The following is a 26,637-nucleotide window of genomic DNA, read 5'->3' on the forward strand; positions in this document are numbered from 1 at the left end:
GGGGCAAGCAGGGTTGAAGAGTTATACCCGAACATTGAGAAGAAAGTGAATTCAATGATGTGACTATTGAGTTCGAATATTTGATATCAGCTCGAATTTGGAACGCTGCGACGAGCGAGGAGATGATATATAATGAAATTGAAAGTGAGTGGCAAGGACTTATATATATATATATATATAATATGAGATTCGAAACGATTGTTCTGGTGATTTCTGTACAATCCGCCATACTGTGCTGGTTACTTCCTGCAGGCTCATCATACGAGTACATGCAGGTGTACGGCACATAATTTCCGACAAGGAGAACACTCTATAGGCCGCAAAAGTACGGCATCATGTGGAAATGCATTTCCAGGGAGACGACCCCATGTCAGCTTACCGGAACGTGGCCGGAGAATCCAGGCACGTAAAGGTAAGCCCCGAACTCACAACCGGGAACTTGGGAGGAAAGAGTGACCGATTTTGGCGAGTACGTGAGCACCAATAAGAGTCGAGTTGTTTTGTCTCTGTAGGTAGTGATTTTTAGCAAGGTGTTCCAGGTGCCAAGGGGGCTCGCTTGTCCATCTGGCTGGTCATCCCCTGTACCAAAGTTCGAAAACCATTCAAAGGATGAATCACGCACTTAGCCCTAAAATAGGCTCGAATGCGACTTGTCTCTTAGAACGTTCTCATTCAAAGCTGCTGTTCGAGGGACTTCCCAACCAACACCAGCCAGTGAAAACAAATTCTTGAAAATTTGAAATTCCAGGGACTTCCCAGCCAGCAGTTATAGAAAACAATAAACCATTCAACATCAAAATAACACGAAATACAGCAAAGCAGAACTGACTCCGTCACAATTCAGTCTCCCTCACCTCCTACTACCTCGTCGTCTTCCAATAAACATCACTCTCCTCCACAACCGTTTTATCCATTCCCTCCACGGGCCCAATAATCTCAACATCCTTTTGCTGTCCCAGCAAAATATCCCTCGTATGCCAGTTCATCGTGAAATTCTCCTTATTCCCGGGGCCCGTCAACTGCGCCAATTGCTCATTGCTCGCTGCATACACCACTCTTCCAATATGTGCCCAATAGATAGTGGAGGAGCACATGGCGCATGGCTCCCAGGTCGACACGAGGGTGCATTGCCAGAGGTAGGCTTTGGAATAGTGGGAGTATGCTAATCTGGCTAAGGAGCTCTGCTTCATTGTCAGTCTCTGTTTTCTCTTCTGAAACCGAAGGATGCTGGGAGCGAGGAAGATATACTTCGGCATGGTTCACTTGATCAATACTTTGATGCATCAGCAGTACGGTCTCGTTATCTGACCCTAGCAAACAGGCCGCAAAAGGCCGCTTCCCGAACGTCACGGCGCGTCGCTGGATGTCAAGGCACACGTTGATTCCGGCTTCTATCTGCGCTTTTGTAATTGGGGTTCGAGCAGGGAAGAGGTGTGGTGCGATGGAGCGTGCTGCTTCGGGGGTGAGAGCTGCTTCGGAGGCCATGTTGATTGAGATGAGGAGGTGAGTTATGTCGAGGCGGGGCTGCAGAGTGGGTGGGGTTAGTTGAGGAAGAGAGGGTAGCAATTGGGAGTGTACCTGCAACAGACTCTTGAGATCGTGTTTTAGATCTGGATGAAGAGAACGTTGCAGGTACGGTCGGGCTTTGTAAGGTTTGTTGTTGATGATGGGCGGGGCAAGAGTGGAGGAGAATGGTTGGAGATAGCTCCCGTTTTCTCGATTAGGCGAGCACCGATGGAAAGGACATATTCAAGAGTGGGAACTTTCCTTGTTGCTACATAATTCATTATTTGTGTTCTTCCTCCAGGAAAGATTCTTCTGATTTTTGTCCAGTCATCGCCCCTTCTACTCATTCGATTCTCAGAATCCAGCCATTATCTTCTCTCTCGTTCTTACCATTCAGACCACCCCAAAGCACAATACTGCTCGGATCCAAGTCCCCTAAACTCGAGCTGGGAAACCAACCTCGCTCTCCTGGTACCAATTTCCGGACATCATCACCCTCCTTTCCTTCAGCATCAGAAACAACCACTTCACTCCACAAACCCTCGCCTGTTTCCCGTCCAAGAGCTTGCCATGTAGCATCCTTGAAGCTCGCCGCGGTCATGCCTTGAGGAGGACATTGGAAAGCCCAAACATCACCCCAGAATTTCCCAGCTCCCTCATGGCCCTGGCTGCTGGGATCTCGCTCTCCAAGAAACAACACCAAGTATTCTCGACCCATACCCGTGGTGATGGTTTGCAGTCCAGCCACACTTCTGTTTCCGGGGAACTTCATGCTTTCTTCCTGGAAATTCAGTGTCTGCCATAGCCCCTTAGCTGAAACGCTGAGCTCTCCCTGTCCACCCTTATCATTGAAAGTATCCAGACCCAATTCCAGAATATCGAGGTAGCCACCCTCCTCGCCCTGTCCATTGAAGCCTCCATATCTGTATATTCTGCTCTTCGACACAGCGATAGCAGTTCCACCCCTCGGTTTTCCCGGCCCGGCAGGAAACTCCTTCCAAGTCCGACTCCTAACATCGAATCCCCAAAGATCGTTCGTCCGTCCACTAGCAGGGCACCCAGCATGCACGAAGAAAGTGCCATGACCACCCATCTCCTCATCCGTCTGCGCAGCCGCAGCAATCTTGCCAGCTTTTGGTTCTTCCGTAGCATTATTGACCTTAACACTCGTAGTTGGCGGCTCTGGCTTCTCAATCGCAACACTCGAATGGTATGATCGTGCTTCCGGGTAAGGCGTGCCTGGCATCGGGTCCAAGTAAGTCCACGCATCGGACCGCGTATCGTAAACCCAAACTCTGCCATTCTCTTGCAAAGGCTTCATATCCTTTCCTCCCCTGCCACCAAAGATAAATATCCGCTCGCCAATAACAGCAGCAGTATGTCCGACTCTCTTCTCCGGCACCTCTCCTCCAGCTATCTCAGGCTTCGCGAGAATCTTTTTGTAGTCTGCAGAAGAGACACTGCCGGATAGCAGAGTGATAACGTGCGTATCATTGTCGACTGGTTCTCTGGGTGTGATTTCACCACCGAAAATGTATGCTCGTCCTGCAATGACGGAGATGCTGTGCGAGGAGCGGGGCAATGGCGGGGCTTCGATTTTCTCCCATTTTGCTGTGATGGGATGTGTGTTTTGGAAGAGGCCGTGAACGACTTTTGCTGCGGTGGCAGCTGTTTCCATCATTTTTGCGATGATTGTGAAATGGGAATTGATGTGTTTGGGGAAGAAGAAGGTGGGAACTTTCAAGGAAATGGAGTGATATTTGAAGCGGCTAGTGACATACTGTTAGACACCCTGATGGGCATGCGAGCGTGGCGTTCTGGGCATTTCCAGGCTAAAATTACAGGGGGGCTTTAGTACGGGGAATTTCCCGTGGACCCGTATTCGGTGCTTGTATTTTTGGGAAGGCTGAGAGTTGCCGCGCTTCACTGCAGCCTCCACCAGCTTCACCTCCTTCGCCTTACTCTGGTGCAACGCACGAGGGGGTTCCCTCGAATTTCAACGTCAAGATGTTATCACGAAGCATCCTGCGAAGCTCCTTTCGAGCTCTGCCACGAATATTACCACGTCCTCTCCCTCGAACTCCCTTCCCCCGCGTGTTCCAGCAACCCACACCTCTGAACACCTTTCGATTCGCGTCCGGCAGAGGCCCCAGACCCCCCCGAATCAAGCATATCAGATACAATCCTGAGGAAGTCGAACGCGCAAGGCCTCTCATATCCGAGGAGCAAATACGCAACGGCTTCCGGCATCCGGGAACAACATTGATAGCCGTCGTACTTTTTAGTGGAGGAGTTTACTTCTATGTTTCGAACTTGGAGACGGTGCCTGTTTCTGGGAGGAGGAGGTTCAACTGTTATAGTGAGGAGAGGGTGAAGGAGGAGGGGAAAATGATGTATAGGATGATTATGCAACAGGATAAGGATGCAATACTGCCAGCTTGGGATCCGAGGACGAGAATGGTAGAGAGGGTTATGACGAAACTGATTCCTGCGAGTGGGCTGGAGCATGTCGATGTAGGACTCCCCGGGAGACACCGTGGTGGAAACAGCAATGGCTGACTTTGGAGTTTTGTTAGTGGGAGGTTCATGTCATACAATCTGACGGTGAGCACTGCATGCCTCGCATGTTGAGGCATCGATTCTGTGCTAATTATTTAATAGAAGCCAATGCGTTTGTTATCCCGGGCGGAAAAGTCTTCGTCTATAGCGGTATCCTTCCCATTGCCAAAAACGATGACGGCCTAGCTGCAATCCTTGGCCACGAAATATCACACAATCTCGCCCAGCATGCAGCGGAGAACATGAGCCGTTACGTGTTATTAGAGCCCGTCCGCTGGGTCTTCATATTCCTCGACTATGCAGGCTACACGGGTGGCATAGGAAGGTTCATTGGAGATATTCTAATGGATTTGGGGATGATGAGACCGGCATCAAGGAGACAGGAGAGCGAAGCCGATTATATTGGGTTGCTGATGATGGCGAAGAGCTGTTATGATCCGAATGAAGCAGTGAAAGTTTGGGAGAGAATGGAGAAATTTCAGAGAGCAGCGGGAAATTCTATTCCGCAGTGGTTGTCTACTCATCCTTCGGTAAGCATCTCTTATCTAGAAAAAGATCTCTGTACTGACTTGGAGAAGGACTCGACCAGGATTGATGCAATGACAAAATGGCTGCCCAGTGCCGAAGAGGCAAGGAGTGAGAGCGAGTGTGGAGTCACATTAGGATATTCGAAAGAGTTCCAAGCAGCTACAGGAGGCCCTGATATCTGGAGTTCCCTTTTCAGGTAACCAGGCGGGTATGAATCATGAGTGAGCATGTTCTATACGGAGTTCGGAGCTTGGAGTTGTCGTGGGTAAAGATTTCCTATGAGTAGACTTAATCTTGGACACTTCTCAATCTATAGAAAAGCGCTAGTGCGCTGTTTACCCCTCCAATGGTCTCTTACAAGCTATTTCACGTGAGCACAGTTTTGCTCGAGACACGGATGTTCTAGCCTATTTAAGGCGCACTGGCTTCTTTGTACAACTTGAAGATCATTGCTGTGACGAAACGAGGATGGTGAACAATGCCCTGACTACTTCGCTGCGGACGATACCAATAGACATGTATTTGGGCTAGCATCTAGGTCTATGAACGTCAGTTCCCTTCCTTGTCAATGGTAGTTGAAACGATGAATTCAAAGCCCTCACTTCATATCCTCAATCCACTAAATATCCCCAAAGTATGACAACAAAACTTCATCCTTCCTTCCCTTTTCATCCGAACCATCATCTAGCTGCTGTCAACTTCCCAACCCTCCTTCCTCTACTCCCAATCCTGGCAACCATCTATCCACTGGGTGGAGGCTGACAAAATTTCATTCACAAAACTGACAAGGTCCAACCTCTGTCTCAAGCCTCTGCACAGAGTTCCCATACAATATGTGCACCATCCATGTCGTCCCAGATATCCGCGAAAAGGAAAGAAGAGACGGCAGGTGGGGGCTTATATACTGCTAGTAGACCACTTGCGTAGCTTTCAATGTCCCAGCCAACATTGCCCATTAACTTTCTTCATCAGAGACCATGTCAGATTTCATTGTACCAAGAGTGTTGGGACATTCACCAAATTTGCACATCCTGGGAAGAGTTTCAATATTCCAGGAGTATTTGAGACAATGACTTCCATTAAGACTAGCCTTCCAAATTGTGAGTTCTAGTTCTACTCGGGAAAACATTCGCTTCTAGTAAACAAGAAAAGATATCAAGGAATCAAACAACAATTTCGGTGTCCCGCTTCGCACTCTCAGCTAGAGAGACTTCTTCGCATTCCCATTCTCGTGCGCCATCCCATTGGCCTTCGCATTCCCATTTACGTTCCCATTCGCCTTCCCATTCGATCTGTTTACCTTCACAGCTCCGTTTGCCTTCGCAAACCCATTCGCATGCCCGTTCCCATTCGCCTCAACCTTCTCCTTCCCCGCCTCTCCATCAACCAACCACGCAACCGGAAACGCGAAGCGTCCCCCCAGCGGTTTTCCCGCATCTTCAGAAGTGAGGTACTCCACAAGCGCAATAAAAATGTATGCCCCGGCCCCCGTAAAAACATGCCACCAGCCATGCAACTCCAACGCAAAGCTCCACGGCATCCCCACGGCCCTCTTCCACGCTGTCAGCTTCCCACAGATCGCATTATCGACATTCCAGATCGCGAACCCTGTGACAAAGATCACGGAGCCCCAAGTGCAGAGTTTGAAGACTTGGGCTTTGATGAGTGGGTTGGAGACGCGGGCAGAGATGATGGAGCGGGTCTTGAGGCCGATGGTTGCGATCATGAGGCCGAAGAGCACGGAGTGCATGGTCAGCTCGTCGGTGATGCAGTGCCAGGTGCTGAAGGTGGCCATGAAGAGGGTGATAAGGAGGCCAGAGGAAACGGTGACGGAGAGGGATTTGTCGAAGGTGAAGACGCGGTGGAGGACGGTGGCTGTGGCGATGAGCATGGAGAGGTCGTCACCTGGGTTTTTGTTAGTATGGTTGTAGAGATATAAGTGGAGAATGGAGGGGAGGTGAGAAAAGGGGGTAAGTACACCATTGTGTGTAGTTCTTGAGTGTTGCGTGGAAGATTGAAGAGCCGATGCCTACGCCTGCTATGCCGAGATAGGGGAGGTTTCGAAAGATTGCATCTTTGTGATTTGCATTTGACTTTATGCCGTGGTAGGCATAGAGGACTAGGTATTCAAGTTAGTAAACAGTTCTTCCTCTTTGGCTTTTTAAGTCTCGTGACGAAGACCATAGTCGTATCACGTGATCTGATATTTTTGAGCAAAATATGAGGAAGCCGAAGATAAAGGGTGGGATAAGAGAGAAGGCGTACGATAGGTGAGATTAGACGCCGTATTGATGACTTCTGCGATGTATCCGGTGAGAATGTAGTCCTGGACGAAGATATCAGTCCCACTCTCCCAAAGCAACATCCCACCCTCTCTCTCAACGGGGACAAGCTTACCTCTTCGCAAAAGCTATTTAAACGGGGTATTAGCATTCCTCTTTTGAATGTATTCCGTGAAAAGGGGTCTTACTTTGCTTGCGCCGTCACAGGTCCCCAGTACGATGGATGAGCATGCTGTGGGTACTTCCACGAGAAAGCCATCTGATATTGCTCCGTTAAGAAATCTAGATCAAAAGCTCTCTTCTCCTTTCAACAGATCCGTCAAACTGATGGTTTCTCGAGCGTCTATCGTGTCTTGATAATGTAAAAATTCGAAAAATTCGTCTTCTTCACCTTGCAAAAAACCTGCCCAAGCTCAAGAGGCGAGGACAACGTCACGTTCAGGTAGCCTCGTAACATGGCTAGCGCGGTCCCGACGTCTCATATCCGCAGGCGCAATCTTCTTTCCTTTGTTTCGCTCGACCGCTTCGGGTCAGGCGACGTTGCCTGCGGGCAGAACAGCCGGTGTTGGCTTGCTTGGTCCTTTGCGTTGGCAGTGGAGATGGTTGCAAGTCCTTCGATGATGCCTGGTTTTCAGGCTCGGTTGAGGCGGATGAGAGGCCGCGTCCGCGCAATTTTGAGTTTTCTTACGGTTGAAGAATGACATGGCGTGGGACGTCCATTGGATGAGTGTGGTTCTCGATGGGAATCGAGCAGCAGCGACGGAAGCCTTGGGGGCGCAGGACGGCGATTGCCTGTGATGGAGTCGAGAGAGGAGGCAGTCAAGTGGTGTCTGTGATCCCTTCGAGCAGCGTGCAGCCAGCGCGTGCACCTGCCACGTGGTTGATCTTGTCACATCTATTTTGACCACCAAATCCGCGAAAAAATGGTGTTCGAGGTTAAAATTCAGTTCTCGTAGAATCGAGGGCTGGAGACTCGTTTATGCGTCAAGTGTTCATTCAAGATAATGTCGTTCTGCTTTGATTTTCATCTCCAACTGAACTGAAGGCTCAGTCAAGACCAGGAAGTCAGATCTCTGTCCTGAATGTACGAATGTACCAAACTTGCCGGGAACATTGAGACTCCACTCTGACTGCATTTCCCAAAACTGAATGAATGTTCCAGAATGATCAACGACAATGTCAAATTCTTCAAAGTACCAAAACGGCTGAGGACAAGGACCCGAATGAATTTACTTTTGTTCTATCAGACAACTTTATGTGAAGAGTCAGTCCTCCATCCAGGAAATCTCATGCATTTCCTTTCCTTACAGAAATTGCGCAAAACAGCCTTCAATCTTTGACTAAGGTGTCCTCCTGGATGACTAAAAGGGGAAGATGGATGAATAAGAAACCGCCCAGTGTGTGGGTTTCTGGCTTCTGAAGCTCTGGAAGAGGCTCCAGATCGTTTCATTGTTAGCTATCGTTTTATTGCCAAGTATCATCCCGCTGTCAGCGGTCGATACCGGCATACACATGAGATCAAAGCAGAGATTGGAAGACGGCAGATAATTCAGGATCACCTTACTGCACTTCAATGTACCTGAATGTTTTGGTACCCTGTAGGTACTTTCGGGATCTTCGCTTTTGAACCATATGATCTTTGGAGACCTGCTTTGCTCCCATGGCTTCATTCTCGCTGCAAATCTGTCAGCCCAGGGACAGCAGAAACATGTCTGACAATGCAGCAGTGAGGACAGAAGTCACGGACCCTTCAGCCAGAGACCGTATCTTTGGGTCATGCATTGGAAATCATCAGCCGGCTTGCTGGGTGGTTCAACTTCACTAAGCTGAGAACTGGAGCTGACACATGACCGTTAGTCGAGATCTTGCATGGGTTCGTTGATGACGGAGACCCTGCCCACACCAAAAAGTTGTTATGTTATGGAATCCTCAAGTGGTATTTTGGCGATATTCAAATTTGAAGCCGAAGTTGGTGCAGAGACAAGACCCGTCATCAACTGCCAGTCAGCTTGGTCTGTGGGAGGAGGTCGGAGGTTGGCGGAGGGTTGGCAGAACCATACTTACTTACCAGGTGGGTGGATTTATACTACTCACTATCAAGCCTTCCACACTCGATATTTGAAAGGGGTTACGGATCATTATTTGCTGCCTCGTGCTAAGAGATAGTTGCGGGAGGACTATTCAAGGGAGATAGTTTTGCACTGGAAAGTCCGCTCGACAACCCGAATCACCAAGAACTTGAGGACAGCGAGCAAGCTTGGGTACAACCAAGTATATATACCCCTCCCCTTCCCAGTTATCAAGGCAACAATCCGAGCTCATCTTGCCTCCGTGGTAATACCCCACAGCTGTCAGAACTTTATTCCAGCCAACAAAACTGTTTTCTTTCTTTCACTTCTCTTGAAGAAACATGCAGACAGCTTCTAGTTTCAAAGACACAAAGATCCAGTTTCAATAGTACCATCCGATCATTATCACCGTCGGTATTTGCTGTCAGCATCGGATTTTCCGCCATTGTCTTCCTAACGCTCCGCGAAAACGAAGCGCAAGTCTACCTCTCATCGCCATAGTGCAGACTCCGCCAAATAGCACTTCGAGATTGTTTGCGGCTCGAACATCCGCGAAAAGTAAACTCAATGGTGGTTGAATACCAAACAACGGCGAAGGGATTACATATGTGCACATTTCCAGCTCAGGAATTGTCTGTTCCAAGGTAGCGGTAGGCGATTTTCCTCGAATTTCTTGATTAGGTGAGCCAATCAACCTCTTTGAACCATCTTTTTCTTTCCGGGTGGCCCTTGCCCAGTCCCTACATGGTGCTTAGTAAGTAACTGAGTTCGAGAGAAGAAATGTTTGAAATCAGTTCAAATTTCCTCTTCTTAGCTGGCCAATATTCAACGGTCGACCATTTAGAAAGAATTGCTTAATCCACCATGGTTTGAAGAGAACTGTGACTGTGGCCCAGCAGAGGAGGCTGCGGGTATAGGTAAGTAAGTGTAAGCCGAGGCATCTTCGAGCGAGTTGTCACAGCACAGCAGCCATCTAGCTGAGTTTGTCAAGTCCTAACAAAGGGGTTCACTCCTCGGCACTGGAAACTTCAATCGTTCCAGCAAGTGTTCTTCTGACAGCAAATATCATCCGAAGATTAGGTACAGAAATTAAACTAAGCAGGAATTATCGAGGATAGTGCAAAATAGTGGCCGCCTCTACTTCCACAGCGAGGCTCCAGCAGTGAATAGGGTTGCGAAAGGGAGGTAAGCAAGTGAGGCGAGCAACAAGTCCCAGAACTTGCCAAATGACGTTTATTAGAGGCCTATGATGGAAAAGTTGACGTTGACGTTGCTGTCAACCCATCTCCCAACCAATCACAACCCCTCAATCCCCGCTGACCCCAAGCCGAGGTCCAAATCCTGGGCCGCGCGACTTCCGATTACTTTCTTTCCCAATCTCACCTCTTCCTCTCCACCACCTCCTTCATTTCCTCGCCATACCACTTCTAATTCCAACTCAATTCTCCTCTTCTAACCACCTCTCCTCTCACCTGCCATCATCATCGCCTCAAACCAGAGTTCCTCACCTCCAACCCATCATCCCACTCCCGTCACAAAAGTCAACAACAAATCGAGCCGCGATTTCTAATCCATTGAGAGCGGAGAATAGACACCAGGAGGGAACCAAGATGTCGAAATCCTTCTCCGTCGCCGACGTAGCGACACACAAAGATGCCGAGAGCGGCATGTACATCATAATCGACGAGAACGTGTACGATGTTGCCGGTTTGTCCCCTTTCCCCTTCCTTCCTATTTTTCGGTCAATCATGGGGGCAAGCCCCCAAACCCCCGTTCTCGCTGCGCTCGTGCTAATGTTGGTGGTGGATAGGGTTTGTAGACGAACATCCTGGTGGTGCTAAGATGTTGAAGCGGGTCGCGGGTAAGGACGCCTCGAAGCAGTTCTGGAAATACCATAATGAGGGGGTGTTGAAGAAGTATAGTGAGCGGCTTAAGGTTGGCACGGTTGGGGAGAAGGCGAAGCTGTGAGGTCTGGGCTTTGAGTAGGAGTGAAGGGAGAGATTCGGGGGGAGGGTTTGGACGGTGATATTAGGGAGGAGATACACAGGCTGGGATGTACTGGCATAGAGTTGATACAAGGGGATGAGGACGGTAGAGGGTATAGATGAGATAGATGATGAGATGATGATGAGAAGGCTGCACACGCATGGTTATGATTAAACTGTATATTTGTCGGTAAACGATGGCTTGCATGAATGAAATCTAGACTTTACATCTCTTCTTGCAACTCCTATCATTCTAATACTGATACAAAAGTTTATTCAAACTCCCCAACTCCAATGCACATCTCCAGACACTTTACTTAGAACAACAAACCCCCCAAAAGTAACCCTCCTCCCAACCCTAGCAGGGGCAACCCATACCCGCCTCCATACCCACCTCCATAAGGCCTCGCATACGGTGCCTGCGGGCTGATAAACCTCGCATTAGGATCCGCATACGGCCCACCTCCCCGTGCATACGGACTATACCCATACCCTCCGCCATACCCCCCACCACTGTACCCCCCATAACCACCACCATAAGCAGGCGGCTCAACATACACATCCCTCCCCTCCTTATCCTTCCCCAGCAACTGCGGAGTGCCCGTCTCCGCCGCCCTCGCCATCTGCTCCCGAACATGCAAATGCTGCTTATAAGCCTGCCTTTCCTCCTCCTCTCTCTGCCGCCGTCGCGCTTCCCTTTCTTGATGTGTAGAATTGGTGATCTTGTCTTTCATCCTCCTGCCTAACTTGTGCACTCCCTTCGGCTCCTCCTCTCTTCCCACCCCTGACCCCACGTGATGAAGATGATCATCATCGTTGCCGGAGCTCTCGGCTTCGATATCGGCGTGCGTGGGCACGCGATGCAGACCCTTAACCCGCTCCCGCTCTTCCTCCGTCAATGATGACAGATAGGCGTCGTCGTCGTATGGATGGTGCCAGATCGAACTGGGAGGCGAAGTGGTGGTGTTTACGAAGAACTGATGTTGTGTCTTGGCGTCGAGTTGCCGCACCCAACCGGTGGGGAGGGGACGGGCTTCGTCTTCCATGGAGCGCCGGATGTGTGGTGGGATGCCGTTTCTTGACTTGTGCGGGACCTCGAGGTGTGCTGGTTTCGAGGACGAGGACGAGGCCTCTTGGTATGGTGGTGGTGGTTCTTTCGGTTCCATTGTGTCTTGCTTGCTTTCTCTCTTCTTTTTCTTGATGTAGATTGGAATCTGGTGTGATGGGTGAGGAGTGAGGAGTGGCGAGTAGTGGTGAAGAGCTGTTTATATGGGATGGGTGGGTGATGAGGTCCGACGTATGCATTGTAATCAATTCAAATCGCCTGCTCACAGCCACAGCCACAACCTCCAGCTCCAGCTGTCATGACGTCAAACATCTCACGTCCAAACCTTAACCATTATCAAATTACTGTATCACGCAGGGCCACCTCGGCCCGCCCCGGCAGTAGCGAGAGCCATGAGCTCGGTGGTATGCACTGATCTCCGAAACCCTGCTCCCTCATTCAACAAGTCGATGTCAACATTGCGTTGATTTGGAAAGAGGACTTGGTGCGGATTTGAGACGTGGGGATGCGCTTTCACACCCAGCAAAATCAAAACGAAGAAGGGGATGAGAGAACGCATGGTGAAGTTTTGAGGCTGTGTAGAGTGGTTTGCGTGGTGAAGATTTGTAAGGTAAGCAGATGCCTGGTGGTGATTCCAAATCGCGGGTGTGGCTTGGACTCTTCGCAAGAGAAAATTTTTGACGCGAAAGGGAGAGCGCGATGAGAAGGAAAAGGTGGAAGGTAAGGAGATGAGAGGAGTAGAGGGAGGTTATATCACTGATATCTCCCAACTCCGAAATAACAGGAAATGAAGATCGATGATCTCGGAGGTTGGAGTTGTGCTGGAGAGAGACGGCAGCTTCCAATGCCTCGCGCACGTGGTGAGATGCCAAGACTTCCCCTAATTGTCCTCCTTTCGCTTCCCAGGGAGTGTGTGGAAATAAGCTCTGCCAAAGAACATACAGTATCCTTGAACATTATTGATATCGAGTCCATGAAAAACTGAGAAGGTCGATCGCCGGTAAGACAAGAAGAGTCCGCTCGAATTCCCGCCGTTTCACCCGCTTATCACTGGCACGTGATGCTCATTTCCAGCCCCTTCCAAATTCCAAAATTAGACTTAATCATGAGTGAAGTGGATATGAAGTTCTTGGCGTTTATCCAGTGTTTGATGCTCCCTCTCATACTCCTGTTCTCCACCCACTGGCAAGTGAAGCCAAGTTCTTTTCGCAGCTGTGGAGAACCGATTCGCACTCTGAGACTGTAGATCTCTTGTCATCTCTTATCTTCCTTCGAGCAGCTGAGGCTGGGGAGTGGAGGTCGTACATGCATGGAGCTGGGAAGTTCAGAGGTCAACGGGCCGAGAGAGTGGGTAGAAACGTTTGATCTCCGGACGCGTGGTCCAGGGAGGCTGCAAAGTGGTGACAAGATGGATGATTGCCGAGTTGAGGCTCTAGGCCCGGATTATATGGAGATTTCGATTGGGGGACTAGTTTCGTTTTGTCTCTGACGGGCAGGGAAGGGAGGTGCAGGAAAGAGAGGGTGGGGGCGGGAGTGGCGTGGAGAGTGGAACTCCTGTCTTGACCCACTTCGGAGTGAAATAGCGAGGGAAAGGGGCCAAGATAGGGGAAAGGAATCCAAGGAAAGGAGTACTAGTACAGCAAATTAGAACTGTCCACGGCAATCTGCGCAAAAGCACGCTGGTATTTCAGGGAGGGAGAGTAAAGTTGTGGGAGCGAATGCTGTGCCACAGCAAGCAAGCAAGCAATACAATCATGATTCATTCAAACGGCAGATCTATTCTATCCACCCTTCCATCTAGCCCATACCCATTCCAATGCTGTTTCGTTGCCCAAAATCAAATGACTCTTTCCTCCAACATAATGCACAAGTCTTGCCTCCATGGGACGAGATGAAATCCGAAACAGAAAGAGATACATGATTTGAAGTTGGCTGCTCTAGCCACTTCGCCGCCGAATGCTGTGAACGCCTTAAAAGTTTAACACAAGCCCAGAAAATGCGTTCTCAATTCAATCGCGATGAGATGAGAGCTGTGATAGAAGCGAGAGAGGAAGTGGGAGAGAGAGAGAGAACATAAGAAAATCTCAACCCATCAACTCCCCCGCCTCCATAACACCCAGCCTCTCGCTCTCCACCACCGCAACCAAAATCGAATCATCGCTGAACCTGCTATCCCCCTCTCTCCTCTTCGCCTTAACAAACTCCTTCGCCTGGGCGAGTTCCGTCTGCCCCGGAATCTCAATCCACTCCCGACACGGCACCGCCAGGCCCGGGATACACATCGCCGGCTCATCCATATCACCCGTGCCCAGCCTCTTGATTCTCCTGGGCGGGATGACAACATCCATACCGGCCCTGACCCAATGCGTCTTGCTCTTATACGCGCTCATCAAGACGTGTGCGCCTGTTACTACGTCAACGCTGTTGCCGACATCCCAGATATCAGTCAAGGGGATGACGAGATCGGAGAGTTTCTTGGGGATAGCTTGGCCGATGGCGCCTCCGGGGTGGTTCTGCGAGAATACGGCTTGCACGTTGATGTGTAGCTCGTTTGAGATGACAACCGCGAGGGCATCGCCGAGTGCAAGCGCCATCGTTGTGCTTGTCGTAGGCGCATTAAAGCCAAATGAATCTGTCTCGGATTTGTGGATTGGTGCTGGAAGCAAAATCGTATCTGGGCGATGCTTAGCGATCTCGCAGGTTGAGGGGTGAGTGTGGGACGTCAAGACAATTAGCGGCAACGAGGTGTCGAAATGCGGAAGCAGGGAAAGCAACTCTGGCGTCTTGCCAGAGAAAGTGATAAGCAGGATCGTGTCGTACTTTCCAACTTTGCCTAAGTCTCCGTGCAGAGCTTCCGTAGGATGGAGATAGGTGGCGTGGATCTTGAGGCTGTTCATTGTTGCTACGAGCTTTTTGGCGATGTGTCCGCTCTTCCCGACGCCGCAGATGACAAGCTTACCTTTGTCGCCCTTGAAGCGCGTGATCGCTGAGACGGCAGAGTTGAAGCCGCCGCGGGCGACAGGGTCCGTCTCATACAGGCGTGTGAGGCAGGAGAGGGCGGTAGCCTCAGTGCCCAGGACGTGAACTGCGTTCGAGAGGCGTTGTCCGAAGGTTGGACAGGAGTTGACTGGATCCGGGGGTGTGATGGACATTAGGCCATCCAAGCCGGAGGAAAGCTCTTCGCATGGTGTAGCGGGTGAAGGAGGAGAGGGCGGCGGGATGTGAGGGGCGTGGCAGGAGCCCAGGAGGTAGACCTCGCTGTTCTGTACTGGGTGGTCCAGCGCCATGGTGTGATGAAGTATAAGATGTGTATGTATTGAAAAGATGCGGACGAAAACGAGGCTGAGCTCGCGTCCAATATATATGTATGGATAGCTCTGGTGAGCTTAGCACTCGGAGTTTAGAAACGAAATGAAGTAAAGATCTTGAGACTGAGTTAGCAAGGCCAGCATGAGCAGCAAGCAGAAGAGTCAGACCGACCACAGGAGTTTATATCTTCTATAGCCCTTTCGCCAAGTTGTTGGTGTCTATTTCTGGGAGGGCTGGTGCCGTGGTTTCTTCCACGCAGTCTTCAATGTTTCGTAGGAGCAGCTCAGATGGAACGAAAATTGAATCTGCGTTTACGGATCATTCTGAAAACGCTGCTGGCAGGCGCCATGAGAGTGACCAGGTCATGTAGGAGAGCGGTGGATAAGGGCACAAGTGTATACCGAGTGAGGGGGGTTTATCTAATGGATATCAATCAGATTAAAAGTCGAGGAGCGGGACGTTTCCATGACACCAGCACCCAGGGTATATCTCGGCCATCGGACTTGGGCAGCGGGTTTCGATGGGTCTGCACTCTTCAGCCGAGCTATCCCTGTAGATCTCCAAGCTTGCCCCTGTTGAGGCTGGTGTATTTTGGACCTTTCCGTGGGCCAGCACGCAATCGCGCCCTGGTGCAGAGAAACGGCCGTGGAGTCGTGGACGCGCGACACGAGCCGGTGGTTCGGGTGCAACTGAGGAACAAGGGAGGAAGGGAAGCTCAAAATGGCTGCTCTCGCAAGGCGCATGACAGGCAGCGATTGGCAGCAGCTGGAGTTAGTGGGGGCCAGTGGAGGGGGGGCTAGAGAGTTCTGGGCAATCATAGAGTCATGGAATCGATGATTTGAAAGCGTGCTACCTTGGTAAATAGAACTAGTCCACGGTGCACCTGGAGCCCGCACACCACGCTACACTATCCAACATCTCTACAGAGTGCAGACTGCAACCAAGCGCCTTCGGTGGAGACCTCCGGGCGTCGACCGTAGTGATGCCTGGGCCTTCGACGGGAGATGCGTATCGATCGATGCTGCTGGTGTTGATGCTGGTTGCCGGAGCTCTTTGAGAGATCACTTCCTAGCAGGACTGGGGACCGAGAGCCTTGCAGGCTGCAGCAAGCAACACCGAGAGCATCCCAGGACGCGCAGGCGGTGTGGAAACGCCAGCAGCCAGTTTAGCGAGTGAACGATCACTACAACACACGTGTGGACGAGACAGGAGAGGGAACTCAGGGCTGATATTGGCATGATCGCAAACCTGAGGTATTTTGCTCAATTCTCTATCGTTGATACTGCATGATCATGGATAACAGGGGGATTCAGGTAATCGCCACTACGTAAGCGGGGCCGGTTCCTGACGATTGGGAACGGAACCATGTAATCGAGCCTCTTTGAGGCTTAATTTATGGTGAAAAGTTGCCAGCTTTCTGCATGTCAAAAGGAGGCTTCCTATCAGCCTTCTCGGTCAAGCCTTGCAGTGATCCAAGAATATCACAGCATCACTGTCACCCCCACCCCCCCATTATCGTTCATGCCAATCCTTGCTCTGATACTGGCAGCCGAACTGGATCACATCGAAACAAGCACTCCACACGCAGCCTCACGACTGTTCCGGGTAAGCTTTCGAATTTTCCCGTCCGAACTCCAATTTACTTGTCACCATAATCAAGTAGACCGGCTTTGATCTGCTTGTTCCGGTGTCCGATTGCTCGTATCTGCTTTCCGCGTCGTTTCGTGACTCAAGGGCGTCAGGTACGGAGGTAGGCCGCGTTCCTGAAGCACAGCGAGGCCTTCTCTTTGGTCCATCCAATTTTGAAGAGGGTGTATCGGTTGCTGCTGCCATTCGATGGGTTTTCTGACTCTGCCGAGTGTGCATGTAAGTATTCTGCCAGCCAAAAGCAATAATTTTTTTGATAATTCCAGCATATTCCTAGTTCTGAACCTTTCTTTTCCCAAGCTCCTCCAGAGACTTTCAAAGTCGAAGATAGTGAGTACATCACGTGCGAAAAAATCCATGTGTCGTCTCAACTGTTTGGTCGAGTGTCAACATTAGCTGAAGGTTCAAAATTCTTGTCCTGAGCAGTTGTATGCGTTTTCGAGGTGGCGATATAAGCTGATATTGACGTCATGTGAGGAGCTACACGTGACGCAGGTACTGAGGATTAAAAGAACAAGGCGGGGAGACGAACGGACTCTCAAGCCATTCTCTGTGAAGAAGAAGCATCACACAAATTGTTCTCTCAGCCTCGCGAGCAGGGAAACGTAGAAATGATAGCCCCCACATAGGTTTGCTTTCGAGGGCTAGCCATTCAGATCAGCTTGCCAAGAATCAGCGGCCCCCACCAATGCGGATCTCAGATCGTCAGCTTGAGGCAGGTGTGTGGTCGAGGAGCCGAAGAAGTCCAGAGCCATTAGGACACAATATATTGAAATGGTAAGAACGGCCAATCTCTCATTGAATGGGGGAATGAGCACGCGAAAACCCTCTGGCTGACAAACCCTCACCCCATGAGCACTGACCCCGGACGTGCTTGGCTTTCAACGAAAAGAATCAAATCATCCTTCACGGATGCGAAACACGGCGATATAGAAAACATGGGAACAGGAGAAGGTCCGCGTTTGGACAAACTATCGACCTTAGACGCGTGGGAACCGGGCATTCCTCCCAAGTTCGTGCAAGGTTCTTGGGAAGAGGTTGGAGGATGTCAAGACGTTCTGAAAATTGCCGATCTACGCTGGATGCCGAAGAGTGCCACTTCCTCTGAGAGGTAGAACACGTCCATTGGCGACAAGAAAGACAAGACCATTCGTCCACTTGGCTGGCTGAAGACTTGTAGATCTGGCTTGGCGCCAATGTTCAAGCATCTCTAATTATCACATGTTTCCAAGGGCAGGCGAAGAAAAACGTCCAGACGAAGGTGAAGATGAAGATGAAGATGAAGAATACTGAAAATCGTTGATGAAAGATGAAGCTCCCTCTGCCTCGAAAGTCAAACTCCACATCGCTAAATCCGACAGCCCCACCCCCAGACAATTTCGCCAATCAACGTATTAAGTTTCGTTTGGCACGGGGCCGAAAAACATTGATTGACGTGACCCAGTCCCGAAGCAGACAAGCGCATCCCACTAGCGCGCTTTCCCGCTTTTCGAGCTCTCCGCAAGTTGAACAACGTCCACAACCTCGATCGTCCCTCTCTGTCGACGTCGCATCTTTGTACAATCGTTCTTTGGATACGTGGAAGTTGCTCTGTAAGTACCAATTGGTTTCTTCAACACGATTGAGAAAGAGGAAGATGGGCACATGTAAGGTGACGAGGTCTTATCAACACGCGGGGGGGGGCAGGTCAGGTCACTTTGATCGCTCAATGATCGCAACAAACGGCCATCTCGACAGCATACAAGACGTCAAAACTCTTGATTTCCCTCCAGAACGAGAACCACCGTCGAGTCTTTCCTAGGGAAGCTTTTTCTTCCCCTCTGACGACTTTCTTGCACAATTTGCAGCTCGGTACGAGTGATTGCGGGACCTTGAAAGCTGGACTTATCAAACGCCTCAACAGAACGCGAAGCTAATAAAGAGAAAACATAGACACTTTCGAGAGCTTTCTTCTCTGCAGCTATTCGTCCATCTTGTCAAGTATTTCGAAGAAAGAAGCTACACAATTGTAAGCTCCATCCCACCAGATACCCCTCACCGAGGCTCAATTCACGCGCAACACAAGACCGCGTCAACCAATTTCTCTTCAAACTGTACACAGGCACTTCCTCCGAAATTTTGCTAGCAATACTTGCTTACCTTTTACCTGCATTTCCCCCATCACATTCCCGAATGCCTAAAACCGTTAATGGTATCCGGCTAACTACTCCACAGTCCAAAAAATGGCCGCCCTCACACCTCTCGAAGCTCGCGATGCCGTCAACCACGTCCTCATGAAGCGAAAGAACTGGGCCGCCCGCGAAGCAGGTGTCATGGTCGTCTTCTGCGTTGTGTTCGTCGTCGCTGCTGGTCTGCTCGCCCTGTGCATTTCTCGAGCGCTCGCTAAGCGTAGAGCTGCGCGTCCACAGCATTGAATGGAAGATATGGGGTTGATAATACGGGGGGATGAGAAGGCGGAAGGTGGGATGTGGTTGGACCGGACGAGGAAATGGGAACTGGGGAAGTGTGCAGGATGTGGCGTATGAAGGAGTTGTGGGACCGCTGGGGATAATACCGAAGGCTCGATTTCTTGATTTGCGTGCGGTACTCTAATTCCCCAGGAACGACGCCATTTAAATTGCTGCCTGGAGTAGTTTTCTATGAGTCTTCGAATTTCGTTCGGTTCTACAGTAGATATGTGGCAAGTGCCAAGACAAGACTTTCATAGTCAAGTGGTCGGCTAAGGAAAAGGCAAGAAGTTTGATCCCAACTTAATTCTTTGACGTCCCTTATCAATAAGGAAAGACGGCAGGCATGTGTTTTCAACAGTTTAGTAGCTATGGGGAAGATCGTTGTTTACGTTCATCGCCAAATTCGCGGTCTGGTCGTATGTACTCCAGGTTTATCCACTGTTTCGTCCTGAGCACATCAGCCATGACGATCCTCAATGATTTCGGAGAACTCGCGGTAACTTAGGGGGTCTAGTGCAGGTTCTGTGGTACACAAAGCTTCAAAAGCTAATTTCTCACTTGTTTGCAGTTACCAGTTGCTCGCAAGAGTGTACTATTTAGATCTTCAGTGTTGCCTTCTAACAGCAAAGGCTACTGACAATGGATTTCGCCTTTCGATGGCCATAGGGAGCCTCTGTGCTTATAAATAAGGTTCCACATTTTCAATTGCTAGGTGAGTTCGGGCTAAGGAATAATGTATTGAGCAGACTAGGTTCAATGAAAGTAATATTATATCCCCAATCATCTCAATGATCCATCACATCTCCTGCTACCCCTCCTCAAATTCTGTCCCAACTCTAATTGCCCAATAACACCGAAGGCAACCAAGCTTCGCAACTCCCCCACCCCTCCTCCAACCCCAATTGCCCAATCCCAAACAAGGCGTCCAGGCTAAAAAGTACCACCAAATTTCGAGTCATAGTCTCAAGCACGCCTTCATCCGCAACCCACCTTCAATAATTTTCTGCGAAGGCAACTGTAAGGCAATTGTCAGTGTGACTTCTTCGTCACCTCAACACAGCTTGTCCACAGCCCCCTGCCTGTTCCAATTCCCCGCTCTCTGCCAATCAAAACTCGAGGTAGCGGAAGGCGACCCGAGCCGGATGCACCGCCTCGTCTTCTAGGCACACCTGCATCACAAGCCAAAAATACTCCGAGCAAACGAGTCAAACACAACAACTCTAAAACGAATCGGATGCGTCTCCCTGCTAGTGCAGCGCCAATGGGCAGCGATAGCAAGGATCGAGAGGAGTCATCTCGAACCTCACGTTTCCTCGAATCGAAGCTCAATCTTCTCTTATTCCTTTTGTCCCCCCTCCTCCCCACGCGACCTAGCAGCTAGACGTGCGGCTGCTCCGTCGAAGCTCCCTGCCTATTCTCCTTCCTCCAACCCATTTCCTATAAATCCATCATCCTTTCATCAAATTAACGACTTACGAATTTCATTGCGTTGAGAGGAGTTTCGTTTGCTGTGAATACGGAGGTTAGTGCCCTCGCTGCCTGGGAATATAAAATGGAGGCCAGGACCCCAACTGACGGGCCTCAGGTCTGCAATGCAAGCACTATAATACTACACGCCTGCGACGCGTCGTCTGCTTTGTCGTCCCCGAGCGCGCGTCTGAAATCCAATTACGAGTCTCCGTCTTTGTTTGATAGGGCAATCGCGATACTTCAATGCTCGAGGTCGCGTTGCGGCCACCTGGATGCTGTAGCCGCCGGCCTGCCAGCGCACCGCCTTAGATAATTCGGCCTTGACCCCGACCTCGACCAAGACTGCGACCGCGAACGCCCTCAATGCGATACGGACCTGAGAGAGGCTCCAACCCTCGTCCTCTTCCCCGACCTGACCTGACCTGCGATCCGGACCTGACGTCTGTCTGTCCGCAAACCATTGATCTGACTGTCCATGGCTGAACCACCTACTGTCCCCAACACTCCACTCTTGAACCGATATGCGAATACGAATGTACATCATGATGAGGAAGAGGGGCTTCCAAGCGGGAGATGCAATTTTACGAATTTGAACGTTGGGGGAAATGCCCCGCGCTGTGGGTGCAGGCGGTTTTGGGATAAGGCGGGGTCGCAGAGGGATGGGAGGGGGAGGTCGGGGTTTTGTATGTGTGAGCATCATGCTTGCTTTCATGATGCTGCTCCCGAAGGACAATTACAGGTATCGGGCGATGTTACAATGACAGATAGGACACCGAGGCTGTCGACTATGCCGCGGACTCCACAAGAGGTTGGACAGGGCGATATTCAGGATCAACGTTCAGCTCTCCAGCTCCCGCAGGAACTCAATATCCCGGATACACTTCAGTGGAGCCGGTATATACATTCTGGATCTTCCTTGGGTGGCTTACCAGCTATCCCGTCTCAGTGCTTGTTACCATCCGACAATGGATCTATGGCTTCTGGCAGCCAGGCTGCATTGCATCGACCATTTGGAGGACTTGGACTCGGGACCTTGGATCGCATACCGGAGCATACCACCACAGCTGCAGAAAAAATTGCAGAGGTTGGTGGCAGGAAAATGCAGATCTACGAGGACGCCCATGGGAATGGATTTCTCCAGAGCCTCACTGAAGTGGCAACTCCAAGTGCGAGAGCGTCCCAGGGCCCTTACACCGATATTGATTTCGGCAAGAACGTTGAAAGCGTGAAGGATGCTCTCGACAAGCTTATGGAGGACAAGCCTCAGACTGCCGTAGCTTTGCGGCCAATCACCAAGGAAGACCTACCGTCTCAGGTACATATCAAGCAATCTGGTTCAGTCCCTGTTGAACTAGATTCCCTCACTGCGCCAAACCAGACCCAGGAAGGGTATCTGGTTCCTCGACTCAAGCATATTGTCAGCCATCTAGCAGATTATCCAAGAAAGATTGAAAATCATGAACAACGCCTGGATCTACTGGAGAATGCATCATTCTCAAATGCTGCCATCGAGGAACTCCAGGAAACTGATGAACGCATTGATAACAGGGTCTGCGACCTCGAGGAACGAGTTGTGGAGCTAGAGAAAGGCCAAGCTGCAATTAACGACGCCAGCAGTGTCGGTAGCCGACAGGTTATTAATACTTCTTTCAATTCTGGGGCATCAGTCACCTCATCCGCGATGATTGCAGCCGCTATTATTGATGGTTTCGACGTCTCTCGAGTCGAGGCTCTTGAGGCTCAAGTCGCCGAACTTCAAGCCTCGGCTCTGCCTTCACACTCCCGACCCTGGGAAGTGGAAGTCGTCTTCCTACCCTTTGGGACTCAACTCATGGGCACCTGGTCATCACAGCACAGCATGACTCAACGGTCCAGGTTAAACAGCACGGCGATGGATGAGTGGACCCAGACGCAACATTCGATGGCTGCAGCACAGGCGTGTCTCACTGCTCATGATCAGGCTTCTGCCTGGGAGAACTCGGCCATGAATCTCGGTGACCAGGAAGATACTACTTGGTTGATGGCTAAGGCTTGCGCTCTTCGGTCACGAGTTGATGAAAGGCTTCGCAGCAGAGGACTTGTCAAGGCGATCCAGGTTTTCGGGCCTGATGCCAGGGATGTCCAATCTGCCATGTTGACGGCGTTTGGAGATCTTCCTGATATTCTCGCCGAGGATCCTTACACTCAACGTGAGGACCAAAACGCTGGCGCGGTACCCAAGACCTTGAAGAAATATCTTGGGCTTCACTATTCATGGATCCCACTTCGAAAGTTGCACAAGGATTCATGTCTTCGATTCTTGAACCCATCCGAGATGGTCACACCTGCTCTGTGGACGACACCTTTCCTGACCTCAAGCGTTGTAATGAGACACAAGACGAAACCCCGTCTCTATGTCACCCACCGTGACAGCTACATCCAACACCTCGGGCATGACAACGCTGACTGGACCTGGCAAAAGCTCCGTCAACTCCCCCGAGTCTACCCTGACCGCCCCTCCTTCTCCCACACCCCCGAGGCAGACGCCCACGAGCCCTGCTGGGAATACGACGAGCGTCTCGATCCGCCCCAAGAGAGCATCCACTCCTCCTTCTCCTCCCTCGGCATCCGCTCCCCGCCGCAAGAAGCCGAAGAATTCGAGCCCGCTTCTCCATCTGACCATTTCTCATCTGCGCCGATCTCACCTCGAGCATCGACAACACCAACCTCCATCGCGCCGCCTACGAACCCATCATTCTCCCCACTGAAGGAGAGGAACCCTTTCCGTCCGATACACGCTCGCACGACCTCGATGCCAACGGCGACAACCATCGCCCTCAAGCTATCCAATTCGCAAATCCAATCAAGTAAACGCCGCATCGCATCCTTCGAGCACTCGACCTCTGTCTCGCCAACCCGTCCTTCCGCCTCAACCTCCAACTTAAACCTCACTCTCAACTCGAATCTCAAACGCCGCCGTACCCGCTCACCCTCCCGCGCAGTAGATACACCACGATGGTCCGTCGGTCCTCCCTCCCCATTCACTTTCCACGACGAGCTTGCCCAAGCTCAAGGTGGAGGTGGTGGTCAACGAGGTGACAAAAGAGAGAAAGAAAGGGGCATGACGCCCTTCGCCTACGCAACGCCGCATTCCAACGCACCGTACATCGAGCGACCGCGCAGCGGAAGCGGGATAGGCATCTACGAAGACGAGGATAATAGTGCAGATGAGGCGCGCGAGCATGAGCACCAAGGTGGAGGGAGCACGACTGAAGAATTGACGGGCTTTGAGGAGGATGAGACGGGGTACGAGGAGCGGGCTTTGAGCGATTATGACTCTGATAATGTATCCGACGAGGGGAGTGTTGAATTGGGTATGGGCCAGCATGAGGAGTGGGAGGGTGTCCAGGATTCAAGCTTCCATTCTGGCGAGAGGCAGAGGGCGGGATTTGGGGATGAGGAGGATGAGGATGGGGATGACGGTGGGACTGAGAGTACCCCGAGTGAGTATCCGTCCACGCAACCGCAGCGGCAGGTGCAGGCTGAAGCGCCGTTGTGGAGTGCCACGAAGGCGGGGTTTAGGATTCATGTTGACGAAGGGGAGGGTTGAGGATACCCAGCTTTGTGGCTTAGAGCTGCAAGTGCAGACTGTATGTGTATGATTGGATGATTCTAGATTGGATGCTTGCTTGTTTTCTTTACATATACCTGTCTGTCTTTGTTTTTGGGAGTTGATATACCAGTAGCATGGCGTTTGGTCTGTTTGCTCATGGTCTGTTTCGTCTTGTCGTTTGCCCTTCCTGTCTTGTCTGTCTCTCTTTCTGGCGCATACTCTTTCTAGGGTAATATAAAGATGCATGGGGGGAGGAGGGGGGAGACAAAATTGGCAAAACGCATAGACGGGACATCTGAGCTGGCCTGAAGTTTATCGTCGTGCACGCGAGTAAAATGCATCGACTCCACTTCTTGTATACATAGATAGCTATCTGTGTACGATGTGAGACTGTATGGCTATCGAGATCTCAACAAAATATAAATATATAAACTTCAAAGTACCGTTGTTCTTCCGCTGTCTCTGTGATCTTGCGGTATTTGCCGTTTGCTAATCACTTTGGGGTGACGTTTCAGTTGGAAGGGTCCTAAGGATTTTTCGTGCAGGAAAAGAGGGGCAAGTGATATATAAAAAGCCGTTGGGCCTCTGAGCAAGTCGACCGGAAATCAAACAACATGAGAAGATGCGCGGTGGTCATGGCCTGGCTTCCCCTTTACGCCAAAGAGAGTAAGAGATAGATAGGGTTTCGAGACATCGTTACCAAAATCGGTCGCAGGCTCAGCCGTGATGAGTAGGTGCTTGGTGTTGACTCGACCAAGTGAGGGTTTGACAACAAGAAAGGTCAGATGAAATACGCTGTCAATCTAACCATCAATCTAACCCAAAGAATGTCTCCCGGATTCTTCTCTGTCAGAACCAAATCTCGCGAATGGCTTAAACCGCAGAAACAAATGTTTTTCCCTCGGCGCCAAACCAATCTCTAGGTGTTAAATTGGAGCATTCCACAACTCTAAGGCAGCGGCTGCGCAATGCTTGTGGTCGGGATGCTACTGTGCTTCGCATCTTAGACGCGCGGGTGGCCTTTATATAGTGGAGAGGGAGCAGAAATTGCTGAGTTTAGAGAGGGCCAAAGGGGTGGGTTCTGACAGTGGTATAATGGTAGGCCAGTTGAGGGAGCTATTGGAGAGCGAGGGCTATTTAAGAAGCACCAAGGTGGAGAGGCGCCTCTCCAGCTAACTATAGCTGGCATGACGACCTCAAACGGTTCGGCTCGCTCCCTTTCTTGTGGAGCAGAGTACCATCTTGAATCTTGAGATAAGCTGGGGGGTCTGCTGTGAGCTGTGAACTATTGAGTGAAGGACCTTAGAATCCAGTGTTAATAGCTGGCGTTTTTGAAGTAGATTGGGATTTGACAGCAAAATAGTTCGGATGGAACGTGTTGTCAACTCATTTTTACTATTAATATAACATTTTATGAGGATTAAGAAATCTTTAACAGGAGAGAATAAGCAAGTATGCCTCTTGCAAACTAATACAGTATTAGAGTGCTATAAGATGTCAGTTGGAACAGACGGGTTGATGTCAGCTCAAAGCTGGTGTTTCTCAGCAGCCTTCTTGATAAGTTCGATCCATGGGATGTAGTCTGCGTCCTCATCGAGTATGACTGGGGTGGGAGTGGCTACAGCGGTCATGGTGTTGAAGTGTTTGGTGTAAGTATGGTTCTGACGCACGAGCTCGATGCTGAAGGAGAAACCGAGTTTTCAGACCATTGACAGGTATGGTACGCTGAAAGTAGGTTCTAGGGGTGGTTCTCTCGTAGAGGAATTGAGTGGTTTTCGTACGGAAACACTAGGGTGTGTACTCAGTGTGTCAAATGAGTAGAGTAGAGTAGTGGGTCCTACTCATACTCTACTCAGCCAAAATATGTCCTACTTATACTCTACTCAAGACGTCCTTTTGGAACGCATAAAAGCAAACTTGCTAGAGAGCTTCCTCGAGAAACTTATAGCATTCAGGGATTCCCTCGAATTACTGCATCAGCTACTGGATTTTATTCACCGGAATAAAGTCCTCTTAAATATCGCGGATCTGGCCGTACCGCGCGTGGTATGTGTATTATATAGACGGGTTATTAAAGAGCATATACTGTCCATAAGGCGCCTTAAAAGTCATAGTCTCCTGGTCGATCTTCTCTAAAAACCATAGGTACCCATACTGTCTTTTAAATCCCATCT

At 50.4% G+C, this 26,637-nt stretch overlaps 8 protein-coding genes across 8 annotated transcripts; 3 read left to right on the top strand and 5 right to left on the bottom strand.

The window, feature by feature from the left end:
* Window positions 1–645: 645 nt before the first annotated feature.
* On the bottom strand, window positions 646–1,648 carry K444DRAFT_594252 (cytidine deaminase-like protein). The gene is made up of 2 exons (XM_024878343.1): window positions 1,249–1,648; window positions 646–1,181 (listed from the first exon to the last, which is right to left on the bottom strand). The coding sequence occupies exons 1-2, from the start codon at window positions 1,483–1,485 to the stop codon at window positions 861–863; spliced, it is 558 nt and encodes a 185-aa protein (XP_024734228.1). The 5' UTR covers window positions 1,486–1,648; the 3' UTR covers window positions 646–860.
* A 100-nt stretch (window positions 1,649–1,748) lies between these two features.
* Window positions 1,749–3,276, bottom strand: K444DRAFT_615779 (galactose oxidase). Its single transcript, XM_024880793.1, has one exon. It carries the CDS (start codon window positions 3,185–3,187, stop codon window positions 1,850–1,852), a length of 1,338 nt encoding a protein of 445 aa, XP_024734229.1. The 5' UTR covers window positions 3,188–3,276; the 3' UTR covers window positions 1,749–1,849.
* Window positions 3,277–3,513: 237 nt separating this feature from the next.
* Window positions 3,514–5,222, top strand: K444DRAFT_665704 (uncharacterized protein; the record flags this gene model as incomplete). Its single annotated transcript, XM_024887101.1, has 4 exons — window positions 3,514–4,020; window positions 4,083–4,110; window positions 4,168–4,595; window positions 4,644–5,222. 4 exons carry the CDS (start codon window positions 3,514–3,516, stop codon window positions 4,791–4,793), a joined length of 1,113 nt encoding a protein of 370 aa, XP_024734230.1. The 3' UTR covers window positions 4,794–5,222.
* Window positions 5,223–5,644: 422 nt separating this feature from the next.
* Window positions 5,645–7,462, bottom strand: K444DRAFT_615781 (alkaline phytoceramidase). Its single transcript, XM_024880794.1, has 5 exons — window positions 7,064–7,462; window positions 6,991–7,003; window positions 6,859–6,919; window positions 6,572–6,712; window positions 5,645–6,498 (listed from the first exon to the last, which is right to left on the bottom strand). The coding sequence occupies exons 1-5, from the start codon at window positions 7,132–7,134 to the stop codon at window positions 5,795–5,797; spliced, it is 990 nt and encodes a 329-aa protein (XP_024734231.1). The 5' UTR covers window positions 7,135–7,462; the 3' UTR covers window positions 5,645–5,794.
* Window positions 7,463–10,554: 3,092 nt separating this feature from the next.
* On the top strand, window positions 10,555–10,912 carry K444DRAFT_644900 (cytochrome b5; the record flags this gene model as incomplete). The annotated part of the gene is made up of 2 exons (XM_024885021.1): window positions 10,555–10,651; window positions 10,755–10,912. The coding sequence occupies 2 exons, from the start codon at window positions 10,555–10,557 to the stop codon at window positions 10,910–10,912; spliced, it is 255 nt and encodes an 84-aa protein (XP_024734232.1).
* Window positions 10,913–11,390: 478 nt separating this feature from the next.
* K444DRAFT_471785 (uncharacterized protein) lies at window positions 11,391–12,083 on the bottom strand (the record flags this gene model as incomplete). The annotated part of the gene is made up of 1 exon (XM_024872887.1): window positions 11,391–12,083. A coding segment is annotated over one exon (693 nt), but the record flags the coding sequence as incomplete, so codon positions are not given.
* A 1,996-nt stretch (window positions 12,084–14,079) lies between these two features.
* Window positions 14,080–15,282, bottom strand: K444DRAFT_644902 (SIS domain-containing protein; the record flags this gene model as incomplete). The annotated part of the gene is made up of 1 exon (XM_024885022.1): window positions 14,080–15,282. The coding sequence occupies one exon, from the start codon at window positions 15,280–15,282 to the stop codon at window positions 14,080–14,082; it is 1,203 nt and encodes a 400-aa protein (XP_024734234.1).
* Window positions 15,283–21,970: 6,688 nt separating this feature from the next.
* On the top strand, window positions 21,971–24,460 carry K444DRAFT_534393 (uncharacterized protein; the record flags this gene model as incomplete). The annotated part of the gene is made up of 2 exons (XM_024875212.1): window positions 21,971–23,350; window positions 23,693–24,460. The coding sequence occupies 2 exons, from the start codon at window positions 21,971–21,973 to the stop codon at window positions 24,458–24,460; spliced, it is 2,148 nt and encodes a 715-aa protein (XP_024734235.1).
* Window positions 24,461–26,637: the final 2,177 nt, after the last annotated feature.

This window comes from Hyaloscypha bicolor (assembly GCF_002865645.1).
Source record: "Hyaloscypha bicolor E unplaced genomic scaffold K444scaffold_117, whole genome shotgun sequence".
NCBI classification, from domain to species: Eukaryota; Fungi; Ascomycota; class Leotiomycetes; order Helotiales; family Hyaloscyphaceae; genus Hyaloscypha; species Hyaloscypha bicolor.

What these genes read in the sequence shown, in the direction of transcription:
- K444DRAFT_615781 (XM_024880794.1), bottom strand. Translation starts at nt 7,134, where the DNA reads ATGGCTTTCTCGTGGAAGTACCCACAGCATGCTCATCCATCGTACTGG. An exon ending in GGCGTCTAATCTCACCTATC is followed by an intron (nt 6,713 to 6,858) that starts GTACGCCTTCTC and finishes TTGAATACCTAG; the next exon opens with TCCTCTATGCCTACCACGGC. An exon ending in CAAGAACTACACACAATGGT is followed by an intron (nt 6,499 to 6,571) that starts GTACTTACCCCC and finishes ACAAAAACCCAG; the next exon opens with GTGACGACCTCTCCATGCTC.
- K444DRAFT_594252 (XM_024878343.1), bottom strand. Translation starts at nt 1,485, where the DNA reads ATGGCCTCCGAAGCAGCTCTCACCCCCGAAGCAGCACGCTCCATCGCA. An exon ending in ATCAAGTGAACCATGCCGAA is followed by an intron (nt 1,182 to 1,248) that starts GTATATCTTCCT and finishes ACAATGAAGCAG; the next exon opens with AGCTCCTTAGCCAGATTAGC.
- K444DRAFT_615779 (XM_024880793.1), bottom strand. Translation starts at nt 3,187, where the DNA reads ATGATGGAAACAGCTGCCACCGCAGCAAAAGTCGTTCACGGCCTCTTC.